The following is an 18,389-nucleotide window of genomic DNA, read 5'->3' on the forward strand; positions in this document are numbered from 1 at the left end:
ACCTGGGCTGGACAAGTCTGTTAGGGCTTTGGGGGTGTGGGTGGGGGACAGGCCTGAGGATTTGGGGGTGTCCAGGAAAAGTCCGTTGTGGGAAGGATTTGGAGCATCCCAAAGGCTGAATTTGAGCTGAAAAGAGCTAGGTCAAGTCTTGGAGGTTCGAGAAGTGCTGGGATGCAGTTCAGGGAATTTGGTGGGGGTGTTTAGGGTGGCGGGAGTGGGGGGGGGGGCGGGTGGTGCGGGGAGCCTCTGTGTGCAGAGGTTAAGTCGCAGGAGTGTGTGGGGATTGGGAGATGTGGGGTGCCAGGGTCAGTCTCAGAATTCTGGGTGCAGGTCTCATGTCCTGGGAATGGAGGGGGATAGTTGGGGAATTTCGTGTGCTAGGGCCAGATCATCCCAGGAATTCTGGGATAGGAGGTCTGAGTCCATGCAGCAAGAATAGAGGCGAGCAGGTCCCTGGGGGAAGGGGTGGATGAGAGGGTGAAATTTACCAGAGGAATCCTCCTAAAAGCTGAGGGAGCAGGTCCGAAGCCCGCCCCGCCCTCCCACCATCTGAACTCAACTCCGATTTGGGGCTTGGGTAACTGTTCCTCCTTCCCCTACATTGTTTCTAGTTTCTGGTTTGTTTTCTCCTAATCAACACACAGGGTTGGTTGTCCTCCCGGGGTGAAGGTTGGGAAGGCTGGAGACCTTAAAGGCCAGCCCAACCCCTGGGAGGTGCCAGCCCCCTTCCCAGACTGCCTGCCCCTCAAACCGGCGCCTGCGGCCCCTGGCGGCTTATTGCTGAGGTGGACTTTGGAGTGGGGGCTCCAGGTTAGGGAAGGCATGCAGTGTGTGGGGGGAGGTGCCCCAAGATGTAACTGGCATAATTTGGACTTATTTACACAAGTTGATGGGAGGGGGGATGTCCTATGGCTCGTGGAGACCTGAGAAGGCTTTTTTTTTGGGGGGTGGAAGAGTTGGGGGGACGGGCTGTGGCCCCTCTCTCCATCCTGGGGGCCCAGGTTGGGGGTGAGGGGCCCGGGGGTGTCTGCTGGCATCGTCATCTCGGTTGCATATTATTAATGACTTTTTGATTTTTTTTAAAAAACCCTTTTCCCCACCCCCCACCCCCAGCTCCTTTGACCTTCTTCCTGGTCACCCCCGAGTCCCCCCACAGGGGGGAGGGGAGCGCTAGAGGATGGAGGGCAGGGTCGGGGGAGCGCGGCGGGCGGCCCGGGGAGAGCCAGGGGGGGTGGCAAGGGGCGCGAGGCGCAGGGACACCCCGCTCAGGCCCGCGATGCTGCTCAGGCTGCGGGATTTCTCGTAACCTGGGGGGTGGGGAGGTGTGCAGAAACAGGGGGGAAGCACGAAGATGAGGGTGCAGGGAAGGGTCCGATAGAGAGACCCAAGGCAGGGGGAAAGAGAGAGAGAGAGAGAGAAATGGAAGGAGAGGACAAGAAATACCCAGAGAGACAAAGAAGGCAAGAGAGACAGAGACAGGCAGACACAGAGACACAAAGGACGGATGGCAAGAGACAAGAGATGGACAGAGATGGACCAAGGAGATGGAGAGAGAAAGTGAACAAATCGGGGAGTCAGTCAACATCGATGAGAAAGGTGGAGACATCGGGGAGGGGGGAGAGACTCCGGATTAGGAGGCAGGTTGGTGCCCACAGAGCCTCCCCCGCCCCATTCCCACCACAGTCCGCCCCCCCTTCCCCCCTCCATTGGTCCCCTCATCTCAGGCAAAAGGCTGGGGGCAGCAAGGCGGGATGGTGGGCGGCAGGGGCGTGGGGAGGGGCTGGGTGGAATGCACGTGGGAGCAGCCAGCGGAGAGGGCAGGGAACGGTGCGGCCGCTGTGGCGGGGCTGGGGGCTGACCTAGTTGTAGGGAAAGAGGGCAGGCAGGGGGTGGGGTCTGCGAGGGGGCTGAGTGGAGCGAAGCTGGCAGTGCCCTTGGGGAATCAGATGAGAACTCCAGGAGCCAGGAGCAGTGGGGGGGGGGGGGGGGGAGGCTCCTCCAGAAGATTCTAAGGACGGGGGTGGGGGGGAGCGCTGGGGGCGGTGCTGGGGAGTGGGACATCTTTAAAAGGTCCAAGAAGGCTCTGGGCTTCTGACGGGTGCGGGAAGGCTCTCACGGGCATCTCACAGCTAATGGGACTCAAGATCCAGCAGCAGTGTGTGTGGTTTCTACAAAGCCTGGGTCTGCCTGCATGGGTCTGCCTGCACGGTTCTGCAGCCCCGCAGGGAGTTCTGTGGCTTTTCCAGGCAATGCTAAGGGAGCTGTCTGGACAAAGGTGTCTTGACCATAGCAGAGAGGGCTTGGGGGTAGATTTGAAGCCCAGTGTCTTGGGGACACCCCCTCCCAGCCATTCCCAATTGCTAACCTGGGGGGAAGGGACAGGGGGGGACCGAGGGTCTCGCGAGGTCTCAGGCGGTGACAAGAGCTGGGGACAGAAATACACAGAGTCACGGGGGTGGAGAGAGGATGGTCAGGGGAAACCCCCCAACACAGCCTCACTGTTGGGGGGACGGAGAAACGCCGCCGGGATCTCTTCCTCCTCTCTGGTGTTTTCCGGGGGAGGGGAGCAGTGAAATGGGGGGGCGGCTGAGACATCAAATATGAAAGGAGCTTCCGGGGTGGCTAGGGTAGGGGAGGGGGAAGGACGGGAGGAGGGAGAGTGCTGGGGAGGAGTGGGAGCCAGTGATCAGGTGAGGGCAGACGTAGGTAGGAGGGAGGAGCATGGTGGAGGACAAGCCTGGAGGGAAGGAGGGTCTTGGGAGGACTGTAGGGGACAATTGCGGAGGGAAGAAGCCTGGCGCAGTGGCTCACACCTGTAATCCCAGCACTTTGGGAGGCCAAAGCAGGCGGATCACTTGAGTCCAGGAGTTTGAGACCAGTCTGGCCAACAAAACCCCGTCTCTTCTAAAAACACAAAAGTTAGCCGGGCGTGGTGGCAGGCACCTGTAATTCCAGCTACTCTGGAGGCTGATGCAGGAGAATCACTTGAACCCAGGAAGCAGAGGCTGCAGTGAGCCAAGATTGCACCACTGCACTCCAGCCTGGGCAATAGAGCGAGACCCCGTTTCAAAAAAAAAAACAAAAAGGTTGTGAAGGAAAGGTTGTGGTGGGAGAGACTCTTGGGGGAAGGAGCATGGGGGATAATAGGTCAAAGGGGTCTTGTGGGAGGGAGGGTTGTGGGGCTGAAGGACAGCAAGGAAAAGGCTTCCAGAGGGCTGGAGGGGGAAGGATCCAGGGCACCAGGGGTAGAGGCTTCAGTCAACCCCATCAGCTCCAGCCATGATTTGAGTTCAATGAATGGATTTTGGCATTATAGGCAAGAGAAGCAGGAACCTCCCCCACCCAGCCACCCCCACCCCAATCCTCCCTAACCCATAGGCCCACACCCTCCCCACACCCCCTCCCCCTCAATCCCACAGGGGCCCCTCCAGACCTGGGGGTGGGGAACAAAGGGAGGTAAAGGACTGGGAGTGGGTGCAAGCAGGGGGAGGAGTTAGATAGGAGCAGGGAGGGGAGTGGGGGGGGTAATGAGATGGAAATGGACAATGATGGGGGGTGGGGTTGCAAAAAGGAGAGGTGGGGGGGATGGAACAAGAGGAACCAGACAGTCCCCACTGTGGACTAGGAGTCTGGAAGCCTGGGGTATCAGCCCTTGTGCTCTGTGGCCTGGGGTGGTGGGTTGGTCATGGCCTTCCCTGAACGTCTGTGAAACACAGGGGTTTAGGTGAGGCCCCCCAAGTTCCCCTACGGCATCGCCTTAGGCTGTGGACAGGGATTCTTTAGGATGTGTCTCTGCATTTCTAAAGAAGAGTCCATAGACAGTTGTTGAATGAATGCGTGATGAATCACATACCTTCAGGCGGCTTCTAAGATATGAATCACATACCTTCAGGCGGCTATCTAAGATAAAGTCCCGTCTCCTCACCATGGTGGAAAACCCGTCCTGATCTTTCTCCCTGGACTCCAGCAGCCCTCTCCCCTTGGCCGCTGGGATCAGCCTCACCGTGCTCCTTGCTGTCCCTTGAACAAGCAAAGCTCATCCTCCACCCCCTCCGGCGGGGAAGCTCAGGGTCTGTGCACTTGCTGTTCCTTCTGCCTGCCTGGCCCTTTTCACCCTCCAGGTTCTGTGTCACCTCCTCAAAAAGTCCTTTGCCGAACTCCTTTTCTTCCCCAGAGACAGGGTCTTACTCTGTACCCCCAGGCTGGAGCACCATGGCACAATCATGGCTCAATGCAGCCTCCCAGACTCCTGGGCTCTGACAATCCTCTCACTTCAGCCTCCCAAGTAGCTGGGTCCAAAGGCATGCACCACCACACCTAAGTTTTTTGTTTTTGAGGAAATGGTCTTGCTGTGTTGCCCAGGCTGGGTTCAAATTCCTGGGCTCAAACGATACTCCCACCTTGGCCTCCCAAAGTGCTGGGGTTATAGGCGGCAGCCACTGTGCCCTACCACACCTCTTTAACTGAAGTGGCCAGAGTAATAGTCTTGTTCTTTTATCTTTATCTTTTTTTTTTTTTTTTTTTTGTGAGACGGAGTCTCGCTCTGCCGCCCAGGCTGGAGTGCAGTGGCCGGATCTCAGCTCACTGCAAGCTCCGCCTCCCGGGTTCAGGCCATTCTCCTGCCTCAGCCTCCCGAGTAGCTGGGACTACAGGCGCCCGCCACTGCGCCCGGCTAGTTTTTTTTTTGTATTTTTTTTTAGTAGAGACGGGGTTTCACCGTGTTAGCCAGGATGGTCTCGATCTCCTGACCTCGTGATCCGCCCGTCTCGGCCTCCCAAAGTGCTGGGATTACAGGCTTGAGCCACCGCGCCCAGCCTCTTTTATCTTTATCTTAATTGCTTCTTTTCTTCTCTTTTTTTTTTTTTTGAGAGGGAGTCTCACTCTGTCTGTAGCCCAGGCTGGAGTGCAGTGGCATGATCTGCAACCTCTACCTCCCTGGTTCAAGTGATTCTCCTGCCTCAGCCTCCTGAGTAGCTGGGACTACAGGCCTGCACCACCACGCCTGGCTAATTTTTGTACTTTTAGTAGAGATGGGGTTTCACCATGTTGACCAGGCTGGTCTCGAACTCCTGACCTCAAGTGATCCACTCTCCTCGGCCTCCCAAAGTGCTGGGATTACAGACGTGAGCCACCCCATCCAGCCTTAATTGTTTATTTTCTGCTTCTTCCTATGAGGGGCTGGAAACTTTTCCTATAAAAGGCCACATAGTAAATCGCTTTGGCATGGGGGCTGTATAGTCTCTGTCCCGATTATTCCACTCTGCTGTCGTAGCTTCACGTGGTTGTGTTCCAATAAAGCTTTATTTACAAAAACAGATGGCTGATAGATCAGGCCCTCAGGCTGGAGTTAGTTTGCTGATCCCTTACAATCCAGAGATTGTAAACTGTGATGGCAGATTCATGCTTTGTGTAATCCCAAATCTGTAGTGCCTGCAACTGTGTTCTCAAGTATCAGTTGTGGCCATGGGTGGTGGCTCACACCTGTAATCTTAGCCCTTTGGGAGGCCAAGGCAGGAGGATTACTTGAGCCCAGGAGTTCAAGACCAACCTGGCCAACATAGCGAGACCCCATTGCTTGAATCCAGGAGGCGGAGGTTGCAGTGAGCCGAGATTGCACCACTGCACTCCAGCCTGGGTGACAGAGCAAGACATGCTCAAAAAAAAAAAAAAAAAGAATCAGTTGCTGAAACAGTGAATGAATGGATTGAATACACGAATGAAAGGAGCTAGGAGTTGGCTCGAGTTGTTATGAGGATTAAATAATATATGTTAAATTCCTAGCATGTGGTGATGCTAAGAACTTGGCGATGTTTGGTGAATGATTCCTCTACTAAGTAGCACCACCCTCTATCCCCCTCACTTCTGCATGGCCGGCAGCCCCCAGCCTATCCCTTCTGATCCCTGACCCCTGACTCTCTCTGCCTCGTCCCTTCCTCTCCATCCTCACAGCCCTGGCCCTAGCTCAGGCTTCCACCTGTCACCTCAGCCTCCTCTTCAGCCTCCTGACTTCCAGCCTCCCACCTCCAGTCTGTCCTCACAAGACCCCAGAGCTGCCCCTTCCAGCTCACCTGCCTCCTCCCCAGGCCCCTAGACAAGGCTGCAGCATCTCAGCCTGGCACCTGCCTCATCTCTACCTGAGAATCCTCCCCCCAGGGTCTAGTCTCCTAGGTTCTGTCCTGCATTTCCCTCCAACCATTCCTGTCGACGGGGTTGCTTCCTTTGCATGTGGCCAGAACTCCTGCTCAACCTTAAGGCCCCATTGCAGATTCCGAGTCTTCCCTGATGCCCGGCCCCACCCCCCGGGAGTTTCTAGTGTTCCTGTTACTGTCTGTGCTCCCTCCATTTTAGCACATATCGCCTCAAACCGTGACTTTCTAGGTCTGTGTCTGCCTCCTGCTCCAAAGCGGAAGCTCCCGGGGGCATGGATTTTGTTCATGGTTGAACTCCCCATGCCCAGTACCTAGGACGCGTGGGTGCTGTCTAAGCGCTGGCTGAATTCACAGAGGCATGGACGGATGGCTAAGCCTTTCTCTCCCCATTCTTACCCAGAAGTGTTCTGGGTATGCCCCCCACCCCCCGTTTTCCTGATTGAATTAAAAAAGAAACAAACCCTGGGGCCAAGGAGGGAGGCAGAGATGGTGATGGGGGTGAGGAGGGGTCAGTCGTGAGGGCAGGCGCGGTGTGGGAGGCAGGGTTGGGTTAGTTCGGGGGTTAGTGAGGAGCAGGGTGAGTCCTGGGTAGGTGGGTGTGGGGTCAGTGTCAGGAGCTGGGGGTTAACTGGGTGCAGCTGCTTGCAGTGAGGGGCCGGAGTCTCGGTCAGTGGGGGCTGCATGTGCTCAGAGGGGTTAGTCGGGCAGGAGTGGGGAGTCTGGGGGTCGGGGGCATCAGAGGGTGGGGGTTACTTACCCCGGGGGGAGGGGGTTCGTCCACTAGGGGGATATCCAGGCCGCGGCGTTGGCGTTGAGGTCGGGCAAGAAGCTTGGGGGGCCTGGCTTACGCCAGTCTTGGGGGGGTAGTGGGGGAGCACCAGTGGCTGGGGGTAGGGGAGAGGCCAGAGGGTTGGGGGGATGGACATGGAATAGACAGGTGAAGGGTCAGTGGTGAAGAAACTTGGGGCGGGGGATACAGGGAAGATCTGGGATGGAGGCGGTTTGGGGTCAAGGGAAGGGGGAAGGGAAGTCCAGCGCCTCCTCCCCCATCCCCCGCTCCTCCCTCCCCTGGGCAGGGAAGAGTCAGGGAGGGTCCCCGGGGCCAGTGGGGGGACACTCACCTTTTCGGATGGAGCCGTCAGGGGAAGGGGCATAGTCAGTGAGGAGGAAGCAGGCTCGATCCCGGCTGTAGCGGCCACGGCTTCCAGGAGTGATGGGGCTCTTGTCTTCCGGGGACATGGCGGGCTGGTCAATGGCTGGGCAGTCCTCGTGGGCAAGTGCAGCTGCTGCCGGATCCCCATTGGGGCGAGGATCTGCATGCCGAGGGGGTCAGACAGAAACAAAGGAGCGTGTGAGGTGCGGTGGACACGTGGTGGGGCGAGATGTCTGCGAGGAGCAGATGCTGGGAGCGCCGGAGCATGTTTGGCCCTGGAAGTGGAGATTCAAGGGCAGGGTGATGGGAAGGAGTGGCCAGGAAGGTGGCAGGGGGCACAGCTGGGAGACAGTGTCAAGGGGGTGTGGCTGGGGGGTGATCATAGGGGAGGGTGTTGAGTGCTGGGAAGGGCAACTGCAGTCGGGAAGGGTGGTCTGGACAGGGAGCTGGACAGATTCTGGTGGTGCAGGGAAGTGTTGAGAGCTGGTGTGTGGTGGTGGTGCCAGGTGTGGGGTGCCAGGAAGGGCAGGACTGGGGTGGGGTGCTGTTTAAAGATATGGTCTGGAGCTGGGCACAGTGACTCATACCTATAATCCCAGCACTTTGTGAGGCTGAGGCGGGAGAATTGCTTGAGGCCATGAGTTTGAGACCAGCCCTGGCAACATAGCAAAACCCCATCTCTACAAAAAATAGAAAAATTAGCTGGCTATAGTAGTACACGCCTATAGTCCCAGCTACTCTGGAGGCTGAGGCAGGAGGATCACTGGAACCTGGGAGGTCAGCCTGCCGTGAGCCATGATAGTTTCACTGCTTCAGCCTGGGTGATAGAGTGAGACCCTGTCTCCAAAAAAGATAAAAGATGCCAGGCGTGGTGGCATCATCTGTAATCCTAGCACTTTGGGAGGCTGAGGTGGGTAGATCACTTAACGTCAGGAGTTCGAGACCATCCTGGCCAACATGGTGAAACCCCGTCTCTATTAAAAATACAAAAATTAGCCGGGCACAGTGGCGGGCGCCTGTATTCCCAGCTACTCCGGAGGCTGAGGTAGGTGAATCACTTGAACCCGGGAGGCGGAGGTTGCAGTGAGCCACGATGTTGCCGCTGCACTCCAGCCTGGGAGACAGAGTGAGACCTTGTCTTGGAAGAAGAAAAAAAAGAAGAGATGGTTGTAGATGAAGCAAGCTTGGTGTTGGGGAGATGAGGCAGTGCTGAGGCGTGGTTGGCTGGAGCGAACTTCATGGGGCTTGGCTGGGGTAGGGGTAGGGGTGGAGGGATGACTGGAGAGGATGTGGCAGGCTAGGAACTGGCTGTTTAGGGAGCAGTGCTGGGCTCTGGGAAGGGCACCAAGGGGAAGGGCTGGGGAAGGTGAGAGATGGGAGGTGGGACGTGGGGGTCCCCTAGGCTCTGACTCCGGCTATTTTTAATTGGTGTGAAACTGGGTCAGCGGCTGAGGGAGCAAGATGGGGGCCAGGTGGCCCAGCTCCCTTTCTTGACCTACTTAAGGCGGGGCGATGCAGCGGGAGCCGCCAGCCTCTCCTTCCTCCCAAACTCCCAAGCCACTGCCTCTGAGGCATAGACACCCCCTGAGGGAGGAACACACACAGAATCACAGGGAACTTTCTTCTCCCTCATCTCTCTCGCTCGTCTCTTCCTCTGAGCAGCACCTCTCTGGATCGCTCTCCGGGACTCTCCCAGGCTGCCAGCAGCAAAGCCGACTGACCAGGCCCTGGTTTCCATTCTGCCCTGGGGGCTGTGCCCTGGCCTGACTCTCTGTTTTGAAGTCTGTCCGCCTCTTGAGCTCGCTGTCATTAGAACCCAAACTCTGCCGCTGACCGCCCCCACCTCCGCCCAAAATCTACATCCCATCTCTTTCTCTGGTCTCCATGACAATCTCTCGGTTTCTGACTCTCCGTCTCAAACCATATCGGCTTCAGTCTCTCTTCCCTCAGGGCTGTCTCCCGGATGCTCAGATGCTGCCACCATCCCTGGGGTTCTGCCTTGGGTCTGCCTGTGGTTCACATGAGACCCTCTCTCTGAGCCCCTCTCCTCCGGGTCCCTCTCTCTGTACAGCGGAGAGTACACTCTGACACTGCCTCTGCCTCGCCAGCCCCTCTGAATACCTTGCAAATCTGTTTCTCCTCAAAACTCTTTCACACGAAACCTATGTCTGTGTGATTATCTGTGCCTCCTTGGCCTGAGCTCCTGCTGTTGGCTTTTTTCTCCCTCACCTCTTTGACGCCAAACACCCCAGGCTCTCTGAACCCTGGCAGCTACCTCCCCAGTCCTCCCCAGGTCTCCACCTGTGTCCCCGACCCCTGACGCCCAGGCTCACCTGCCCGGTTGATCTCAATCACCTCCTCCTGAGCCAACGGGCAAGGCTCGCCGGGGGCCGGCAGAGGAGGCAGCCCCATGATCCCCAGCCCACCCGCTCCCCCCCTGAGCAGCCCGGGGTGCGTGTGGGGCCCCGCTGGGTAGGCCCCGGCCACAGTCACCCCCATGGAGGGTGGGGTGATGGGTGGCGGCGGGCTGATGCCCCCGCTGCCGTGGTGCGGGTGGGGCGGGGGTGGCGGGGGTGGGTCAGGCTTGCAGTAGTTGGGTGAGCCTGGTTGCGGGGGCCGGGGGATGTGTTTGTTCTTCTTCTTGGGCAGCTTCTGCTTGGCCATGGCCAGCGAATAGTACATGCCAAAGTTGTTGACAATGACGGGCACGGGCATGGCGATGGTCAGCACCCCTGCCAGGGCACACAGCGCCCCAACCAGCATCCCCGACCATGTCTTGGGGTACATGTCTCCATAGCCCAGGGTCGTCATGGTGACCACGGCCCACCAGAAGCCAATGGGGATGTTCTTGAAGTAGGTGTGGTTGGAGCCCAGGATGTCATCGGGGTCGGCGCCGATGCGCTCAGCGTAGTAAATCATGGTGGCGAAGATGAGCACCCCCAGGGCCAGGAAGATGATGAGCAGCAGGAACTCGTTGGTGCTGGCGCGGAGCGTGTGTCCCAGCACGCGCAGCCCCACGAAGTGCCGGGTCAGCTTGAAGATGCGCAGGATGCGGACGAAGCGGACCACCCGCAGGAAGCCCAGCACGTCTTTGGCGGCCTTGGAGCTGAGGCCCGAGAGGCCCACCTCGAGATAGAAGGGCAGGATGGCCACACAGTCAATGATGTTGAGGCTGCTTTTAAGAAACTCCACCTTGTCTGGGCAGAAGGTGATGCGCATGAGGAACTCGAAGGTGAACCAGACCACGCACACCCCCTCCACGTAGGTCAGGAAGGGCTCCGTCTCCACCTCCACGTTGGTGATGTTCTCCGGAGGCGCCCCGGGGATCGGGGAGGCCTGGGTCACCGTCTTGTTGCTGATATGGATGAAGCCCTCATGGGTTTCCAGGCAGAAGGTGGTGATGGAGATGAGGATGAAGAAGAGGGAGGCGAAGGCCACATACTGCAGGGCAGGGAGGGAGAGAGAGGAAGAGGTGACCTAGGCATCGGGTTGGCCATAACATCCAGAAGACCCTTCCAGTGCCCCCTTCCCCAGCCTCCTGGGCCCAAACTCTGGGCAAAATCCAGGTGTCTCAGCCCCGTGGCTCCATCACTTCCAGGATCCCATTCTCCCCTCTAAAGCTAGCAAAAGGGGAGAGAGAGGAACAGAGGCAGTTGGAGACGAGCTGGCCCCAGCAGACGCAGCAGATGGGCAGCTTCTTTCCTTGGAAACATTTCTGGCCCCTTGCTGTTTCCTAGACCACCTCCCCCCACCCTCCTGTTCCCTGTGTCCTATTTCAAGGCTCCCCAGCAGGGTCCATGGATTCTGCTGTAGGACGGGAGCCACAGGGCCTAAGATCACACATCCTGTGTGTCTCGGAGGCTTTAGGGCTCAGCTTGGAGCTGAGCAGAGGGGAACGGGAAAAGGTGGGCAGGGAGGCAGAATCATGAGGTAGTTAAGAGTCAGAGAGCCTGGGTATGAATCTGGCTTTTAACCTGTCAAAACTGGGCATGGAGATTGAGCTTTCTGAACCAGAAGTTTGTAGTGAGATTGTTGTGAGGATTAAATTAGATGAGTGTACGAAGGACTTGGCTCCAAACACAGTGCTTGGAGCAGTGCCTGGAACACAGTAAGAAGACCTGAGCTGTTGTTAGGGTATGCAGGCAGCAGTTAGTTGGGGGGCAAGGTCAAGGCCTCACCCAGAGAGGACAGGGCAGGGGTGGTGCCACAGAGGGGAGCTGGGGGTCAGGGCCCTTAAGGGAGGAGGGGTTGAAGGGTTAAGCCTGCAAAAATGGAAGAAGAGATAAAAAAGGAGAATCAGGCAGGGTTTACAGCCCTGCAGAGGAAGGGAGAGTCATTGGCCTGGACATTGTGGGAGAAGGCAGAGCCAGGGCCAAAGAGAAGTTAGGGCATTTGCCAAAGGGGCAGAGAATGAGGCGTGAAGGGTCCTGAGCCATTTCAAGATGGGGGATAACCAGAGTCCTGCCACATAGTGATGTGGGTTTTGATGAAGGCCTAGAAGAGGAGGGAGTGGGGTCAGCGTCTCGGAGAAGGAAAGCAATGGGCCAGGCCCCTAGAGATGTCATGGGCTTTATCAGATACGCATAGGGGTGGGAGAGGAGAGGAGTGCATTGGAGAGGGAAGGAAGACAGGTGTTATAGTAAAGAGAGGGTTTTAATCCTCTGGGTAGTGGAGGAGGGAGGGCATGGGGAGTTTTGCTTCTAATCAGGGGCACAGAGCACGGAGAGGCTACTGTCGGACCACAGAGAGGACCTTGGACTTTGGGGTGGGCCAAGGGCCAGCACTGTCCCTCTGTGCACCCCACTTCCTCCACAGGGGTTGGACTCTGGGCTTGACTTCACTGAGGTAGAGAGCTGGGAAGTAGGGGGTGGAGAGTTTCAGGGCCACAGAGAGGACCCTGGACGTTGGGGTGGGCTGGGGGCTGGCAAAGATCCTCTCAGCACTCCCCTCACCCCCACCTTCGCTTCTCTGCAGTGGTTTAAGAGGCCAGAGGCCTCCGCAGAGCGCATGCCTGGTTCCTCCCCGCCCCCTCCAAGCCGGGCGCTCGGCGCTAGCTGCAGCACCGCAGTGGGGGCGGGCCGGCCGGGCCGGGGGGCGGGGCGCACGGCGGCCAGTACCGCGGACAGCTCCCCCGCCGCAGTGCGCAGCCGCAGCGGCTCGGGGCCGTCTTAACCCCTTCCGGGCCGGAGCCTAGTATTCAACGCGCAGCCGCAGTGTTGCTGCTTTCCGGTGGGAGGCCGCGGGCCAGGAGTCTAATTAACTCCTTCCCTTCTAGGGCACAGGGAAAGGTGGGCACCCGCCGCAGTGCGCAGCTGCAGAGGCTGGACGGCGTCGGGCTGGTTTAACCCCTTACTCCAGGCTGTGTCAAAAGCAGAAGGGGTAGGAGGGCCTGGAGTCTCTGTAAAAAGGAAAGGAGTGATTATGAGGAAGGGGGCGGGGGCAGGGGGCTGTAGGGTTGGACCCTCCACTTTGCTTTGGACTCAGCTCCCAACTCATGCCATCTCACTGGGAGGCTGGAAAGGGCTCGGCACACCGTGGACACCCAAAACACATTTGTGGAGTAAATGAGTATCTCCCGTAGCTGTCCCGAACACCTAGCCTGACTATCACAGAACTCTACATCCCGCCCCTCACCTCAGCACCCTTCAATGGGGTCACAGGAGAGAAGGGCGCCCCAGGCCATGGGGGAAGGAGCCGCTTAGTGTCTTGAGGGAGCATCTAGGGCCATGTCCCTTCCACACCTCCTCTTCCCCACCTCCCCCCATCCAACCCCAAATCTCGCCAACTCAGCGCTTTCTGGGGACCAAACTTTATGCGGTGGCTCCAGGCGCCCCCCCCTCCCCGGCGCGAATGCGGCACTGCGGCTCCGCGTCCTTCCAGGCTCAGGACGCGGCACGGTGGGGGGAGGGGGTCAAGACCTGCTCCTCTGGGTGTTTGGGTCCCCAGGAGCCCCGGAGGGGGTCCTGGGATCGCTCTTATTTCCCCCATTTCCAATTGCTCCCATTTTGCACTGCCCCCCTTTTCCACCACATTCTCCCTCTGGGGTCCCCTGGACAGGGAGGAAGTTAGTAGGAGGAAGAAGTTCAGGAGAGAACCCGGGGGAGGGTAGTCATTTAGCCTAGGAAGTATATGGATGCTTGAGGAAAGTTTTCTGGGAGCGATGGAGACAGCTTTAGGGAAAATCTGTAATTTGGAGAGAGAGAAGGCTCTTTGGTTCACTTCGATGGAGGGGGACAGACTGAGGGGCTAGGTTCTGGGTTTTGCACAGGTGGGGTTCGAGAAAGGAAGAGGGCAGGTGGAAGCAATCCCAGGGCAAGGTAGAAATAATTGTAAGCTATTTTGAGATGAAAGTTTTAGGGCTGATGATTTGAGGGGCGTCCCAGGGTTTTAGGTTAGAAAAAGTTCTAGAGCAGCAGGGAAAGTCACTTAGACTAGGAAAGGGGCCATGGGGTCTTTGGATGGGGGGAGTCCCAGGGACAGAGAGTGTACTGTGCAGTTAAAATGATGGAGGGGAGAAGCTGCGAGGATCTATGGAGGAGGAAGAACAATCCTGGAGGACACGTGAGGGTTCTGGAGAGGAAAGGCATATGATGGGGGCATGGGATGCTGCTGGAGACACTGAGGAGGAGTGTGAAAGTCTTGGGGGAAGTCTGGAGCTTTATGGAGAAAGTCCTTGGGATGGGAGTTGGCGTGGAGGTTGAAGAGTGTTGAACACAGAGTGAACACAGAGGGGGCCTGGAGGTTCCAGCAGAGAAGATGCCCCAAGACTCAGTATTGCAGTGAGGGGAAGGTGAAAATGTCCAGGCAAGAACAAGTGGAGGTTCAGAGGGGTCCGGAAGGCTGTGAGATTGGGGTGGGGGAGTTTTCTGAGACTTTGAGAGCAGAAGATGCCGCAGGAAGTGGGCGGAAAAAATAATCAGGAGATTCAAACTTGGAGAGAGAGGTCTTCTGGGAGAGGGGCCACGGAGTGAATCAGGGAGGTGCCCCGGGAGAGACTGAGAGTTGAAGAGGGTGCCCTAGAGAGTCGGGAGAAGGGTGGGGAAGTGGGGGACAGTGTTCACAGGGCTTAGGAGAATTTGAGGGCTGAGAAGGGATGTCTTCTAAGGGCTTGGGGAAGGTCCAAGAAACCGAGGGCTGGACGGTGACCAAGAGTAGTGAGAAGAGATTTGCAGGGGCCCAGGAGACATAAGGGTTGGGGAGGGTCTCAGAGGAGCCCAGGAAAGGTGGGGACCGGGTTGTTCAGAGAAGCACTGGAGATTCACGGTCTGGAGGAAGTGTCTAAGGGTCTAGGCTGGTCTTGGCGGCGGGGCGGGGGGGGCGGGGTTTGGAGGGGTCTGGAAGAGCCTGAAGGTTGGAGATCTGTCTTTGGAGGATCTGGGGGATGGCTGTGAGAGGGGGGTGTGTTCGGAGGAGCCCAGGAGACTCGACTGAGGAAGAGGCTTCCAGGAGGCTGAGAAGCCTAGAGAGACCCGGAGGGGTGGAGCCGGGTCGCTCCTGGGAGACTGGGGGCGCCTAGAGAGGCGGGGGTAGGGTAGATGGGGGCCCCGAGAGCGCGCTCACCCTGGCAGCCCGCGACGAGTAGGGGTCCTCGAAGAGCGCCCACACGCGGGGCTGCCAGCGGCGCCACCACGTGCCGCCCGCGCCGCCCGCGCCCCCTGGCGGCCCCCCGGCGCCGCCGCCCGCGTCCTGGAAGCAGAGGCGCTTGAGCTCGCCGCCCGCTCCGTCCAGGCCGCCGCCGCCCGCGCCCGCCTCATCGTCCAGGCCTCCGTCGTGGGCGCCCGCGGCGTTGGCGGCGTTGGCGGCGCCCGCTGGGTCGGGCGCCTCGAAGGAGTCGAGCGCCTCCTCGGCGTCGCGGTGCTGCCGGTAGGTCATCCAGCAGCAGGCCTCCACGTCGGTCTCGTCGATGCCCCAGAAGCCGAGCTCCTCCTCAAACAGGGGCCCGCACACGTCGGCCGGGCAGTGCAGCTTGCCGGTGCGGTAGTAGTTGAGCACGTACGCGAAGACTCCCGGGTGCCGGTCAAAGAAGAACTCGTCGGCGCCCGGGTCGTAGTCGAAGCGTGCCGCCGCCTCGGGCTCCGTCAGGCCGGCCAGCCGCGTCCCCGGCAGGGTGCGCAGCGTCGAGCGGTACGTCTCATGGCGCACGCCGCCCACGTTGATCACGATCTTGCCGCTGTCGCCACCGCCGCCGCCGTGCCGCCCCATGGCCGCCGCCGGCAGCCCGGGGCATGGCTCGGCGCGCCGGCCCCCGGGCCCGCGGGGTGCCGGGGGGCCCGCCGGGGACGCGGCGGGGCCGGGCTGCGCAGGCTGCTGCTGCTGCGGCGGCAGCAGTGGCGGCGGCGGGGACTCGGGCGGCTGCGGCGGTGGCGCCGACTGCTGCTTGCTGGCCCCCTGGCGCCCGCGGAAGGACGAGACGCAGACTGAGCTCAGCATTGGACGGGGGGCGGGGCGGGAGGGGCGGGGACGCAGGGGGCGGGGACGCAGAGGGAGAGACTGACGGGATTGGGTGGGAGGAGGAGCGAGGTGACGGGGGCGTTGCTTAGGGGAGACAAACCAAACTGATTGGCCTGGGGGAGGTGGGGCGGGGCTGTGGCCGGGAGGAGTGGGGCGGGCACTCTAACGCGACCCAGCTGGACGAGGCCGGGTCGCCAATGAGACACAGCGATTGGCTCTTTCTTAGAGAGGGCGGAGGGGCGGGGCGGGGCGTCAAAGGAGGCGGGACCGGTTACTACTGATTGTGTTCGGCTGCACTGGGAGCTAGGGGAAGGCGGGGCTAGATATGACAGAGAGACCTGATTGAACTGAAAAAAGTGCGGGCGGGGTAGACGGAGGAGGGGACACGTCCAAGCTATTTAAAGATGCCTGGAGGGGCGGGGCCACCATGAGAGAGGCCGTCCTGATTGGGCTGAGGAAGGGGCGGAGAGAAACAAAAGAGATCGCACGCCCTCACCTAAAACACTGTTAGGCAGGACCTGGTGAGGAGGAGCATTGCTTGCAAAAGACAGGGCCGCAGAAAGTAGAAACAGTCCAGATGAGACTGCACTGGGGCGGGAGCTAGAGACGGAGGACTTTCCCGCGCAAGGGGAAGAGACTGGACTGAAAGGGGACACGTGGAGGGGAACAGAGACTTAGACTCGGTGTGAAGGCGTGGAGACTTGAGAGGCCTAGAAACCCGAGAGGACCTGGACAGGCCCAAGAGAGAGGGCAGGTAAAGAGGGGGCGGGGCTGAGACTCCAAGGTGGACCTGGTTAGTCGGGGCTGGGCCCGGAGAATGAGTGTCCGGATGGATGAGTGGTACTGAGGAAGGTGCGTGGGGTCGACAAGTAGAAAACGTCTTGAGGCGGGGCGCAGTGGCTTACGCCTGTAATCCCAGCACTTTGCGAGGCTGAGGTGGGTGGATCATTTGAGGTCAGGAGTTCGAGACCAGCCTGGCCAAAATGGCGGAACCCCACCTCTACAAAAAATACAAAAATTAGTCGGGCGTGGTGGTGGGTGCCTGTAGTCCCAGCTACTCGGGAGGTTGAGGCAGGAGAATCGCTTGAACCTGGTAAGCAGAGGTTGCAGTGAGTCGAGATCGCACCACTGCACTCCAGCCTGGGCGACAGAGCGAGACGCTGTGTCAAAAAAAAAAAAAAAAAGGAAAAAAAAGTCTTGAATGGGCGGTAGGAAGGAGCGACTAAGGGAGGAGTGGGGCTGTGAGGGGCTTGAAAGCAACCAGGGTAGGAGAGCGCAGGGCAGGCCTAAGGGAGGGTAGAGGAACGATAGAGGTGGGTCCCAGGGGAACAATGAGACTACAAAGAGTACAAAGCTGCTGGGCTGGATGGAGGGGAGGCACCTGGAACGGGGAGTCTTGGGGATCGGAGGACCTGGGAGAGGGCACTGCCTAACGGTCACAGGGTCCTCAAAGGGCGAGGCGAGAACTTCTAACGAAGGCTACACCGCGGCGGACTGCAGATTGGAGGACCAACGGTAGATGAGGACTGGTGAGGAGGGCACACGCAAGGAGGCAGAGAGGACGGGAGAGGAGACAGGCCAAAGCGCCAGGAAGCACCGTCAAGACTGAGGCAATAGGCAGGACCAATAAAATATGGGGTGGGCTAGGAGTCTGAGAGGTCAGGTCCTGGGGAAGAATGATGAGGGGCGGGGCCAGAAAAAGGGGACCGCCTCGGAGCGGGCCGTCCCCGCCCCCTGGGCGGTCCTAGGCTCCGGGAGGCAGAGCGCCGGCTCAGGGGTCTGGGGCGGGGCCAGCGGCTGCGGCTGGGGCTGCGGAGGGAGGAGGCGGCGCCTGCGGGAGCGAAGGGGTCGGGTCAGGGGGCTGCGGACGCCCTCGGGCCGCACAATTTCTGGCCCACCGCCTCCTGCTGCAGGTGCGGCGGCTGGTTCGTATCGCCTCCCTACCCCATCCCACCCCTCGCTCCCGTTTCTGTGTTTCTTGGCGTCTCTTTTTCTCCCTTCTTGAGTATTTGTGCCGCCGTCTCTGTTACCACCCGTCTGAGTCTCCGGCCCCTCGTTTGTAAATCTGCCTTCCTGGGTCTCTGATTCCGTCCCCCTCCTTCTGTGTCTTTACTCCTCATCTCTCTAGGCCTCAGTCTCTCCTCCTCGGTGTCTCAGTCCCCGCCCCCCACCCCAGCTCCCCGGAGTCTCTTTCTCTTAGTCTCTGTACCATTTTATCAGGAGTGCGCCTCTCTGCCTGGGGCTCTGTATCCCACTCCCTGGGTCTTGTGTCCTTGTCCTCTACTCCCTCTCCCCAACCCGCTCTGTCCTGTCTCCTCTCTGGGTCTCTGCCTTTTCATCTGAATCTGTCTCCTCCTTTCTCTCTGACAACCTCTTTCCCCTCCCCATTCTCCCCATCTGTGGTATTTCCCCCTCTTCCGTCTCTTTCCCTCCTCTGTCTCTGCTCTTTCTCTTGCTGGCTCTCTGTCCTTCTCTCTCTCCAAGTTTCTGCCTCTTCACTTTCCCTCTGTCCCCTCCCTGGATCTCTATTCCTCCTATGTTTCACCTTCTTCTGGGTCTCTCTCTTTCTAGGTCTGTCTCCACTTCCTGGGGACCCTGTCCCCCTCTCTCTGGGTCTCCGTTCCTTTCTCTCAGAC

At 59.1% G+C, this 18,389-nt stretch overlaps 1 protein-coding gene across 3 annotated transcripts; it reads right to left on the reverse strand.

The window, feature by feature from the left end:
• Window positions 1-1,043: 1,043 nt before the first annotated feature.
• On the reverse strand, window positions 1,044-15,734 carry LOC105497340 (potassium voltage-gated channel subfamily C member 3). Of its 3 annotated transcripts, none has more exons than XM_071087533.1 (5): window positions 14,863-15,734; window positions 9,636-10,743; window positions 7,271-7,462; window positions 2,366-2,425; window positions 1,177-1,307 (listed from the first exon to the last, which is right to left on the reverse strand). In XM_071087533.1, the coding sequence occupies exons 1-4, from the start codon at window positions 15,730-15,732 to the stop codon at window positions 2,409-2,411; spliced, it is 2,187 nt and encodes a 728-aa protein (XP_070943634.1). In that variant the 5' UTR covers window positions 15,733-15,734; the 3' UTR covers window positions 1,177-1,307; window positions 2,366-2,408. The 3 variants fall into 3 exon arrangements, with proteins under 3 accessions (XP_070943632.1, XP_070943634.1, XP_070943633.1); XM_071087532.1 differs by lacking the exon at window positions 1,177-1,307 and adding an exon at window positions 6,907-7,033 and having other exon boundaries at window positions 2,291-2,425; XM_071087531.1 differs by lacking the exon at window positions 2,366-2,425 and having other exon boundaries at window positions 1,044-1,307.
• Window positions 15,735-18,389: the final 2,655 nt, after the last annotated feature.

The sequence above is a fragment of the Macaca nemestrina genome, chromosome 20 (assembly GCF_043159975.1).
Source record: "Macaca nemestrina isolate mMacNem1 chromosome 20, mMacNem.hap1, whole genome shotgun sequence".
In the NCBI taxonomy this organism is placed as follows: Eukaryota; Metazoa; Chordata; class Mammalia; order Primates; family Cercopithecidae; genus Macaca; species Macaca nemestrina.

Bases quoted from the DNA above. Each gene is read 5' to 3' on its own strand.
- LOC105497340 (XM_071087531.1), bottom strand. From the start codon at position 15,732: ATGCTGAGCTCAGTCTGCGTCTCGTCCTTCCGCGGGCGCCAGGGGGCC. The intron at 10,744-14,862 runs GTGAGCGCGCTC...CCTGCCCTGCAG, and splicing joins ACTCGTCGCGGGCTGCCAGG to TATGTGGCCTTCGCCTCCCT. The intron at 7,463-9,635 runs GTGAGCCTGGGC...CTCGGCATGCAG, and splicing joins GATTGAGATCAACCGGGCAG to ATCCTCGCCCCAATGGGGAT.